This window comes from Hipposideros armiger, unplaced genomic scaffold, assembly GCF_001890085.2.
Source record: "Hipposideros armiger isolate ML-2016 unplaced genomic scaffold, ASM189008v1 scaffold_12, whole genome shotgun sequence".
In the NCBI taxonomy this organism is placed as follows: Eukaryota; Metazoa; Chordata; class Mammalia; order Chiroptera; family Hipposideridae; genus Hipposideros; species Hipposideros armiger.
Genome location: NW_017731362.1, coordinates 1,057,236 through 1,069,422, shown reverse-complemented (window position 1 = coordinate 1,069,422; position 12,187 = coordinate 1,057,236). Strand labels below are relative to the sequence as shown.

Sequence of the window (12,187 nt, the reverse complement as noted above, 5' to 3'; positions counted from 1 at the left end):
TGAAGCCCAGGACCCTTTCCTTTGGGTCACCCCTTGTGCCCAAAACAATGCAGTTTATGCTTATCTCACTATATGCAAAAAAATGTTCAATAGCGAGTAAACCTGAATTTTCAAATAATGATATAAAAAAGTTCACTATAATATGAGTATCCATTCAAAATTCAAACCATAAGAGATCATCACTTAACAAAATAGATCCATTCTAGCAAAATTTGCCACAAAATAAATTCCCAATAAATCTTGTTTCTAATTGTCCTTGATTATAAATAGTAGACAGTGTGTTCCCCAAAAAGTATTTGGATTCTGTGTTAGGCAGAATAATTTTTGACCCCCAAAGACCTTCATATTTTAATCCCTGGGACCTGGAAATAAGTTATTTTACATGGCCAAAGGGACTTTACAGACGTGATTAGGTTAAGGACATTGAGATGGGAAGGTTATCTTGGATTATCCAGATGGGCCCAATGTAATCACCAGGGTCCTTAAAAGTAAAATTGGGAGGCAGGAGAAGAGATCTGAGTAATATGGTATGAGAAGGACTTGACCCATCAAGCGTTTTGAAGATGGAGGAAAGGGAGCCATTAAAGTGGTCAGACTCTAGAACCTAGAAAAAGCAAGGCCAGGAATTCTCTCCCAGAGACTCCAGAAGGTAATACAGCCCAGCCCACAACTTGATTTTACCCCAGTGAGCTAGCATCAGACTTTTAACCCACACTACTATAAGCTAATAAATTTGTGTTGTTTTAAGCCACCAAGTTTGAGGTAATTTGTTAATGTAGACAACAACAACTAAAAAGATTCTAATTAAAATTAAGCCATACTTGAGAATATTACAGATATTTAAAATCTTTTGTACAAATAAAACTAGTAAAATACTATACTATTGTAATAATATCCTTATGATAACAATTATACTGTGCTTTATTTTAAATCATAAAACAATACAAAAAATGTTAAAAAGGAAGATACAATACAATATGGTTGCATGATTGTCTTCCTTGTTTATGGACCCCGCTGCTATGGTAGTAAGGTCATTTAACTTTACCAAACTAGCTAAGTTTTATACTAGTACACATTTGAGCCACCTTCACACTGACTTTATTACCAAGAAAACCAATTATTAATTTGGTATAAAAGCCAGAATTCTCTTCAGCTTTTTGTTACTAGGTTTGATTATTTTGGTACCATTGAACTTCTAGAATGTTTGAGATGGCGAGGAGTTTAGAAGATGCTCCCAAGTAATTTTATATCAAATAATGGACACCATGACTGAAGATTTACACATTTCTTTCTATTTGTTCCACCCCTTTTTGTCCCCAAAAGTGAAGATGAAATTTTTTTCCCCTCCACCGCTTTTTTCTCAAAGGTAAAGATGAAATTTTACTGAAGAATCTGGATGACAGAGAGCAGATCTAATCCATTTCCAAGAACATCTGGTCAGCAGCTGACTGATTCTAAACATATCAAAATGCTGTTTGCTGAGCCTGGCAAAACTCTGACCCTTGATCACCTAGTTTAACCTTAACCTAGTGAATTTAGAGCACCAGCAGGAGCCAGGTGGCAGCACGTGGCATCCAGGCTTTGTACATTTGGGGAATACAATTCAGGAGAATGCATTTAATGCATAGGTTTCCCATGTTACGAAGACTAAATGAATTTTTGTTTGGTCAGTAATGCATATAATTTCAAAAGATGAAAGTTATTTTCTTATGCTTCTTTTAAGCAGAATATTAGAATGATTTTGTTATGTTGTCTAAATCTTTCCCAAATAATGATAAATTGGTGCACATTCCAGCAGGGGCCAGAGGACATAGCCGGGCACAAAAAGCACTGAGTATGTTCGTTTCGATGGGTGAGGATTTCTTTCCTGTACTAGACTTTTAAATGCAGTCAGACCTCTCAAGCCATGTTCTCTGTGGTATGAAATCAGAGCAAAGCCAGACCACGGACCAAGGAAATCTTCCATTTTCAGAGCTGTTGACCCAAAACATGTCTGTTGGACATAGCTAATAGCTAACATTGCTCTCCTTGAGATGAATCTGGTTAAGTATTTTCAAGCCTGGAAGAAAGGCTCAATTTTCTAGAATTGTCACTGAGGACACCCTGTGCCTCTTAGTAAGTGTAGAATTTGTCTTCTCTTATGCAAAATAAGGAGCCAAGTAATACTTGGGGTGTATATGTACTTCTAGAGGCAGTATAACATGTGGTCAGGAGTTTAAACTTTGAATTCGGCTAGTCCTGGGTTGGAATTCCAGTTCTGTCATTTGCTGCATGTTACTTCATTTTTAATGTCTGTGTGTCCATTTGTAAAATGAGAACAATAATAGTACTTACTTCCCAGTCTTCTTGTGAGAATTAAATGGGATAACTCATGTTAAGGACACTAGCCTGGTACCTGCTCATCCTTTAATGAATATCATTATTACCCTTATCCCAAGGCTCTTTCAATATTAAGGTATCAGATGTCACGTACCATTTAAAACTCATTTTCTGTGCCTAAACCGACACTGTCACATGGCTGAGGTAACTGACACCTGAGACCCTCATATTCACCAAGGGAGATCCGAGAATTTGGGGTAGTGACTACGTTACTCAAGGCTCAGAAGGAGACAATGACTGAATTGGGCACACCAGCCAATTCAAGATTCCAGCTATTTTGAAAGAAAAATTCCTTCCTTAATTTACTGTCCTTTGCTTTTAATCTTACAAATAGGTTCTAAGGTTCTAACTCTTAATATTTACCTTTATCTTTGACACTGAATTCCCCCCACCCTGCTTCCTCTGATGCTATGATTCCCTCAAGTTCTATTATTAGTGGTGCTTTTTCACTTTGGTAAAGAATTCAGAGTACCAGGGGAATGTCCTCTTCTCAGGTAATTTCACCTGGTAGAACGGTGTCAATTATGTCCCACCCTGGTTAGAGCTTTATAAACAAGAACTCGCCTTGAAAGCCATCACTTACTGTATGATTCCCACATAGTTTTCAATCTCTGTCAAGGGAGCTTTCCTCCAGTTTTTCTTATATCCAATCACCAGAGTGTTTGGTTTCATTCTTCCTAAGCCCGAGGCCTAAACAGAGGAGAGAAACACATCAGCAATTCTTACCATACCAGGAAACTACCACTGCCAGTGAAAAATAGTGTCCAAAAGAGCACTGAAGTACTGTTCTGATAAGTCAGAAGATTAGATTCCATTTTAGTGCATGTCCTTCATGTCCATACCCAAGTATAAAACAGAAAGATTAGTTTTAAATCATCTCAGCCATAAATGGATTTTAGATGACAGAAATGTAGCTTTTCTAAATTAGCAGTCATTTGCATTTCTTCTGACACACTCATTAATACGGTTCAATAATTTAAAATCAAGTGAGGCTCAGCCTAACTGTTGGCATGCGTATTGCAACTTAGTGGTTCAAAGCTCATTTCCACCTGTTATATCCATAATGTCACCAGCAATAAAATCCATGTTTGGGAAATTTTTATATGCAAGGATCACTGAAACCTCCACTCATATTATTTACTGAAGAGTAACTGAACTATGTTTCCAGAACTTAATTCTCTTATATGGCAGTATCATTAATAGCCATCTCCCATATCAGAAGTTTCATACCCCCATTAGATGACAGGATATGGCTTCCAGTTAATTAAATTTAACCCAGCAATATTACTGAGCACCTATTAATTGCAAAAAAACTACGCTAGGTGCTGCAGGACAGTGCTGAGGCATATTCTTTGGCCTTAAAGAGCTTAGAATACAGTGGAGGGAACAAGATTCTCATAAGCAATTGTAATTTAAGTGCAAATGCAATAGGAACTTATCTGGAAGCATAAAGGGAGAAACCTTGTATTCCGGTTAAGGACCCATGAACGGCTTCATGGGAGAGGTGGTATTTGCAGGTTGGTCAGATGTTGACAAATGAAGATAAGCAGAGCCGTGGGAGGGAAGGAAGGACATTCTGGGTTGTGGGAAAACAAATGACCAGAGCAGGATATTTCAGAGGGGATTGTAGCAAGTAAAAGGAGATAGGCATTGATGGGGGGGTTCCTGAATAAAATTGCCGCCATCACATTTGGTATATTGCTCTTAGAAATGTACAGGTAACAGAATGCTGATTTGGCCCTTGGCAGATGCATGGCAATATGGATGTAGTCTTTTCCCTGACTAGAGTTTGAGGATGTGCTCATTCATACTATAATTTCTTAGACGCAAAGAAGCCTTTATCTAAAGTGGTATAATTGTCAGTGCTTCCCTTTAATACCACTCTGTCCTGCCCTTTGTCATGATCTCTCTGTATTTCACTTTTCTTTGAAGAAACTAATGTGAACAAGCTTTATGCATTATCATTTTTTTTTTACAGTTTCTTCTGGATTAATACACAAATTGTTTTCCATATCTCCCTGTTCTTATTCCATGTCTGTCCTCCCATTCCTAGTTGAAATTTTTATTATTTTTCCAATCTTCTGTGATAATTTTATATTAAATGTGTAACCTTCCCAACATATTTACCAAAGAGCTACTGAGAAAGAACTCACTACGGAAAGAAAAATCAGCATCTTGCAATGACATCTATTTCCATTGTTTAGCAAATAATAACAGATGAAAAGAGGCTCATTGGGGTAATAGGTCTTTCAGAAATGATTTCTCTGCATGTGCAGCTGCTTTGCAAGTGTTCTTCAGGGACCTTAGAGACAGGAATGCGTCAAATACTCTTAATCTCCAAAATATTACAATTTAATCAATATATTTTTCTTTTCCTGCCTGCATAAGCATCAGAGTTACCTGGATGTAGTCCTGAATTCTGACACTCCTATATGTGGCAACTCTGAAAGCTACATGCATCATTTGGTAGATGGAGAATCAGGGCTATTCAACCATATTAAAGGCAAAATGGTTAGAAAGCCAAACTCTACAATTTCTGAGGGGCTCTTGGATTGTTTTAAGGGAAACTCTGGCACTCTAAATTATGAAACTCAGAACTAGGGAAAGATTCTACGTACTTACTATAGAAGGGGAGGCAAAAGGAAAGAACAAGTGAGGAAAGATGGGAGAACACTGGGCTTTAGTGTTGAACCACAGAGATTATTACAACTTATTCAACATTCTGGAAATAATTTAGGAGGATAGGGAGATTTTTCCGCCCAGAATACCATGCATTTATTTATTCTAGCAGCTGCCCTCACACCATTAGCAAAAGAAAAAAAGGAAAAGAGTGCCTGACTTGAGCACTGCAACATGCAGTGTGAGATGCAAAAAATAGTTTGAGGTTTTAATAGGATCCTGAATGTCATCAACCATCAGAACGCATTTGCATTTCAATAGCTATGGGGACAGAATGTCTGTGTTGGCCAAAGGCAACCTCATTTTCCATTTCCAGTGGATCAGTCATAGTTCACTGTATGAGAACCTCTCTGCTTTTGTTTTAGCTTTGCCTATCCCCAAGAATTCAAAGTGAATTCCTTCACCATCTGCATTGATCTCTGATGTTGGGCTGCCTCAGCAGAGCCATTCGCTTTGGGAGTGTCGTTAATGTGGAGTACTAATTGTCTTTTGCCTTTGTACTCATTCCCTCAATGCCAACCTTACCTGAAGGAGGCTTCGGACACCATCCCTGAAACAATCTGCTGCCACTGCAGCATAAAAAGCCTTGATTTTGTTCTTTATCAGCCAGGCCTGCTTTTTCGCCATGCCACTGTTCATCTCTTTAACACACAGCTTGCGCGGTCCCTGTATGACATAACGAAATATTGGTTAGAAGCCCTGCTATTATACATCGCACTGCTGTTGTCTAAAGAACAAAAATAGCTGGCAATGCCCCCATTGACTTAAGAGATGGGAAAGGGAAAAACACCTCACTACATGGGGCTCACGCAGGTTCAGCCTTTGGGAGAGGGCCTGTGCGGCTCGCGTTACTCCCTTTCCACACAGAATATCTGATGTATTAACACCTGCTTAATTAATTGCCTAATGCTGAATGAAAGAAGGCGCTAAGGGCATCATACATGAGGAAAATACTAAAAATGTAACTGAAGAAATTCCGGATAAATACACAGTCAAACCTTTGACTTAATAACTAAGCCACTTGTAGGAACACCAAGGAAATCTCAGTGAGAGCCCAAATGCAAGAAACGGACAGTGCTCTTGTGAACCAGAGCGTGGAGAGTTGCAATTCCTGCCGTGGACGCCCACATCTTGGCAATTCTATTAGGCCCATTCATTGCTTTCTGTGTGTGGTAAGGATACCTTTGCACCATTTCCCCTGTGTAATGTTGACGTACTCCCACTCAAATAAATCAACCTTTCCTGTTCACTCAATGAATTTGGTGGGCACAAAAGTTCACATACCTATGGCACAGGAAGGCAAAAGAGATTACGACAGAATGAGGCAGGCGTAGTGGTGGTAGATGAAGCATTTTGTAACTTCAAGATTTGAGTTCAGGTAGCTCATTTTTAACTAAAAATTATATTCTGGTTTCTCCTACCTTGCAGGCCGAAGCCACCTCTTTTCCTTGCATGTTTCAAATTACTCCAAAATGTACTTCTGATTATCTTCTATGTGCTAATAGGGAATACATCTATTATTGTCCTGGGAAATTCTATCACTTCATGGAGAGATTTGGAATTTTGTTGAATTGTCTTAGCTTTCTTACTGTCCACCTGGAATCTTGATAAAATGCAATGTGTAGGTCTGGAGTGGGGTTCAAGATTCTGCCTTTCTAACAACTGGGTGACATAGATGCTGCTGGTTCTCGGACCGCGCTTGGAGTCTCAATCTTAGAGGGTGTTGGATTGGAGAGAAAGGGCTTTGGATATATGAAAAAGATACCCATCTTTGCAGTCAGGCAGAAATGGTTTCACATCTAAACGTGGCCTCTTTGGAGGTAATTGATCATCCTGAGCTTTGATATGTTATTTTGAAAACAGAGATAACAATCTTTATCCCGCAAGGTTGTTTGAAGTAGTCATGATACAGTGCCTAGTGTGATGTCTGGAATATAGTAGTTGCTTATCCAAAGTTGATTTTTATTATCTTAACTGAGTGCTCACGATCTTATTGAAGACTTGGACCTAATTGCACCACTGTGTTTGTTCCATAGAAGAGCTGAAAGAGGGCTGAACTGGGAACCTGCAGGTTGGGTTTATGTCTGGCTCTGGCACTGACTAGCTGATAACCTGGGTATGCATTTGACCTCTCTTGATGTGGATTATGCATTTCTAAGAATAAGGAAATCATCTAGGTCATCACCGCCCAGTGTGATAGCCCTTATCCACATGTTGCTAACTGAGCATTTGAATGTGGCTGATCCACATTGAGATGTGCTGGAAATGTAAACCACATACTGAATTTTAAAGCCTTAGTATGAAAAAAAAGTAAAACATCTCATTAATAATTTTATATTGATTGCATATTGAAATAATAATCTAGATACATTACATTAAATAAAATATTAAAATTAACTTTACCTATTTCTTTTTACTTTTTTAATTGGCTACTAGAAAATTTTAAATTACATTTGTGGCATGTATTAAATTGCTATTACACAACACTAGATGATCCTGGGATCTCTTCCCTTTTGATATTCTATTTAAATTGGATCAGATTATTTATGTACTTATTTTTACCAGAATGTTTTCTGGAACATAACATTTCACAAGAGTTTGGATGACTTACATTAAAGTTAAAAAAACAAGAACCTTCAGGGAAGATGGAGAAGGTAAAGATCTAAGGAGGCAGTTATTATGGGTCATATTTTGCTCAGGGTTCTAGATTGTCGGTGCATTTTGAGCTGTTATTCCTTTTTGGCCATTCTAGAGTTCATGGACAGAAAAAGGAAGATGGAATATTTTATTCAAGTAAACTCAATGGTAACAACAGCCATGAAATAGAAGAAAAGCCAACAGCTAGGAAAGGTACTGGACCATCAATATATTGAGTTGTGCCACAGTGACTGTGAACCCCTGGGGAAACTGGCATTTATTTAAATAAATACAGTGTAACATATGTCTATTTGTAATACAAAAATGTAGATTAAACATTAATTGTGACAGAGAGATTTACTTTAATGCCTAAAGTTGCCATATTGAGAAGTCATAAAAATATTTCATGCAGAATCTCTCTTGGCTAAAAAAAGATTATAATATCCTTTTTAGCACACTTATTAATGTGAGGCAAGGCTGCAATACAAATGTAGTGAGGACAAACCAAACTAACAAAGAGAGAAGACATTACTGGAAAATAATGATTCAACATTCAAATATGTCATAGTCACAGAAATGAATTTTACCACGCAATTAAAATATTATAGAGATTAGCTCAGTTAGGATCCAAAATGTGAGTACATAAATTAATGCAGGATTTGAACAAAAGAGCTCTAAAAATCTTGAATATATTATAACTTTGACATTGATTAAGGGGTAAAGAAATTATAATTATTTAGTCTGTAGAAGAAGTTGATGTGACAGTGCTTCAAATAAATGAACATTATGAAAAAAAATTTGCAAAGGAGTTCCAATATCATTAGGATTAAATAGAGGAATTTGGGCCAAGTGCAGTATTCTTTCCAACTTTTATTTCTGAAAACATCGAGCGTCTTATTGCTCTGTTTTAGATTTCATTGCCGCTTTGGCTGGAACTGTGGGAAAGAGAATTTTTCCCTTTCTGGTTTGTCCATATTTCATCTCACCATGCATCCTAGTGCCCACTGATAGGTCATTGCATTCTTTCTGTATTTGGTCATGTCACTATTTTGTGAACATCATGACAGAGACACTGGTTTAAGGAGAATAGATGCAGCTAAAAAAGAATGCATTTTCTTCTCAGCGGATGTGAAAGTTGTGATTAAAAAAAGGCTGAAGATAGAAATGAGAATTTTAGTTTTCCCTGGGTTATCTATGTTTGAACTGCCCTCCGTCATGCCATAGAGTCAGGAATTGGTTGTCTTCCCTGAGTTTTCTTTTTTTTTTTTAAAGATTTTTTTTTTAATTGGGGAATTGGGGGGATGGGAACAGTGCTGGGGAATTGGGGAAAGGGAAACAGACAAGTTGCTGTCGTTTTGTTCTTCAATCTACTTATGGAGGATGTTGCTTCACTGGCCCAAGTTGGCACCATCATTGTGCTCTTCTCTGGCGAGGCAGATCAGTCGCCGGCTTCTGGACGGCCGCTCACTGCGGCTGCTGGCCGCTCACGCTGGCTGCTGGCCACACACGGTAGCCCATGGCAATCCACTGCCACAGGGACTGCAGCCCACGCCGTCGCCGGCGACTCACGGCAGCCCAGCTCCAGGTTGAGCTGTTGTTCAGCATCTTAGCTGTAGAGGGCAGTGTCTCTGGCCCTCATATGTGGGATCTGAACCGAGGCCCTCTGGCATCCCAAGCGAGTTCTTAACCATCGCGCCACTCGGCCGGCCCTTCCCTGAGTTTTCTTAAGAACTTCTTTTAATTCAAAAAGAGTTTTAGGTTTTGTTAAAATATTTTATATATTTTCAGAAAAAAAAAAAGAAAAGGAAATAGTAAAGGTGAAATTTTCTTAAAAGGTGATCTACATGAGGGACCTGGTCAAAAATGATTCCTTTTCTTCCTTTACAATGAGAGGACGGGGCAGGGCAATAAAGTTTTAAAGAACATTAAAGAGAAAAAAAAACAATCAAAACAAATCTACATCTTGGTACACATACATGAAATGACTAGAAGAATGCCAGTAAAACTCAGATAACATTTCCTTTGGAGAGGGAGAAAGCTATGGGGTTGAATGGTTATAAAGGGGACGTTAGCTTGATCTGTAATGGTTTATATCATTTAAAAAGTGAATGGAAGCATCTATGAGAAAAAAAGTTAACAGTTGTTTATCAGAAGAAGTAGAATATAAAGCCTCTTAGGATATAAGTATGTCGCTGATTTATTATATGGTAATTCAAAGGGGGGAAATTATGTATTATTTTAAGTTACCCAGCTGGATTCCTTAAAAAGAATGCCCAAATTTGTCTTGATGAAGGGCCCCTTGTCTGAAATCTTTAGGCTGAGTAGGAAAAAGGCAAAAGAGTAGAAGAGGCTCTGATAGCTGAATGCAAGATTTAACCAAATAGTTGGAAGGCTAGAATGTGGGTGATAGTGCAATAATAACTCTTAATTTCAATTCCACCAGCTTTCAGGGTTATGATGACCAGTCCTTTAAAAAACCTCTGTTGCAGGAAATGGCAGTTGTAGCCACATGCTTTCCATCGACCCACCAGTATCAAAATGTCAGTGAGCTCTACACTTGCTCCTTCCTCGTAGTGTAACAGCACTTTAAGCTGACATGTCAATAACGGAAGGCCACCCGAGGGACAGAGCACAGAGCCTATTGTGCTGTGATTCGTTAGGTGGGAGTACATATTTCACTGTTCCATCATGAGCACACTATTAGATACCAAGTCCAACATCCAGTGTCTGGACCTGGTTTCTTTAAGAGAGAGTGCTTTAAGCTTCTATTGAAGGGGATATATTTATGAAATAAAAATGGCAACTATGATATATCAAAATAGTGATAATGATAACAGCATCAACAATAACAACTAAAATTGAGCACTTACTATTTGACAGATACTGAGTGAGCATTGAAAAGCTGATCTTACAGGAGTCTCACAACAACCCTGTCACATAGGTGTTATTATTATTACTAATATTCCCATTTTATATCTGATAAAATTGAGGCATAGGGTGACTAAATTGTTTGCCTAAGGGATTCACACAACAAAGATTCAGATCTTGACTATGTGTCTCAAATGCCCATGAGCACCAACTTCCTAGAATTAAAAATTAAGTTGTCATCCCTTAACATCACCATTGCTATTTACCCTGTTCCACAAGGTTGGCCTAAACACCAAGCACTGTGCTTTTGGGAAAAATTTTCTAATGGAATGTTGACTTTCCCCACTCCCCTTCCATCTGTTTCTGTGCAAAGATTATTGACTACTGAACATGGAGTTGAAAAATGCTGACAGCAACTGCAGCCCCAGGAGCTCACAGAAAGTAACTAACTGGAAAGTCATTAACTGATGCAGTAACTATTTTCTGGCCCCAAGAGATCCTCAGCACCCGGGAGTAAGACTCTTGGGCCTTACTCTGAGAGACCAGCACAGTGACGTACAATGTGGTCCAACATACATGTCAAACAGGGCTGCTGGAGGCACAGCCTCAGGTACCTGCTTCACATGAAATGATATTCCAGAATCACATTCTTTTATTAGAGTTAAAGCAACAAAGGGTTAATTAAAAGCAATATCTTTTGCCTCTGTAAAAAGACCTTTCCTCCCTTGCCAATATATGACTGTTTATACTCCCAGTTCATTTGTCCTGTCCTAAAGGTATTTTATTGCCTGCTAAACTAAGTTTTCTCTAAATTGCTGGAGAAGAAAAACACCCCAAACTGCTTATTCCATCAAAACCCATTCCTGTATTATATTGGCCGAAATGAAATCCACTAATCCAGGGCACCAAAGTTAATAATATGAGAAAAAGGGCACTTGATGAGATTTTAAAAAATCCTCTGGGGTCACATTTGGCCATTACTTAACCTGTCAATCTTATGTAGTCAGTAGGATCTCCTCCACACCCTCCTGGATAATTGCATTGAGTTATATTGTTTGAGTTACTATCATATAAGCACTGAGAGGAAAGAGAATATGACCAACTGACTTTATATAGCATTTAGAGTATTGCCAAGTGTAAAAAGATGCTTAAGTGCTGGTCATGATGACGTGTGGCAAACCCCCTGCACCATGGCCCAGTTGACTGGCCCCGGGGTTACACAGCTTCCTGATGGCCCTATTCTCTGGCAGGTATTGGACATTCAGGTAGTGCTACCTGATTCTAGTAACACAACCTGGATACAAGTCTGCCAAGGCTTCCTCCTCATGATGGAACACAGAGCACAATCAGTGGCCTAGACTGACCTCCTGGCTGTGTCACTTTCTTATCATGTGACTCTGTGCAATAGCTTAAGTTTCCAGAATCTCACCGTTTCAATCAGTAAAATGAGAACACGGCTTCTTTCCTTTCTGCCTCACAAGGCTGTTATGTAGATCAAATAAAAACTGTAGGACAATGCTTTGAAGAATAGGTAACTACTATAAAAAGACATTGAAGTACCTGAGGATATTCAGTGGGGGGTGAGAGAGAGAGAGAGAGAGAGAGAGAGAGAGAGAGAGAGAGA

The 12,187-nt window shown here is 38.7% G+C and overlaps 1 protein-coding gene across 4 annotated transcripts in view; it reads right to left on the bottom strand.

Annotated features, from left to right (window-relative positions):
* The window catches only part of SLC12A1 (solute carrier family 12 member 1), an 82,694-nt gene that overhangs the window by 25,172 nt on the left and 45,335 nt on the right, over positions 1–12,187 (bottom strand). For all 4 annotated transcript variants that reach the window (XM_019664550.1, XM_019664534.1, XM_019664529.1 and 1 more), the window contains exons 18-19: positions 5,584–5,724; positions 2,963–3,069 (exon numbers count right to left, since the gene is read on the bottom strand). In XM_019664550.1, the coding sequence (XP_019520095.1) occupies positions 2,963–3,069; positions 5,584–5,724 (248 nt within the window). The remainder of the gene's footprint in view (positions 1–2,962; positions 3,070–5,583; positions 5,725–12,187) is intronic.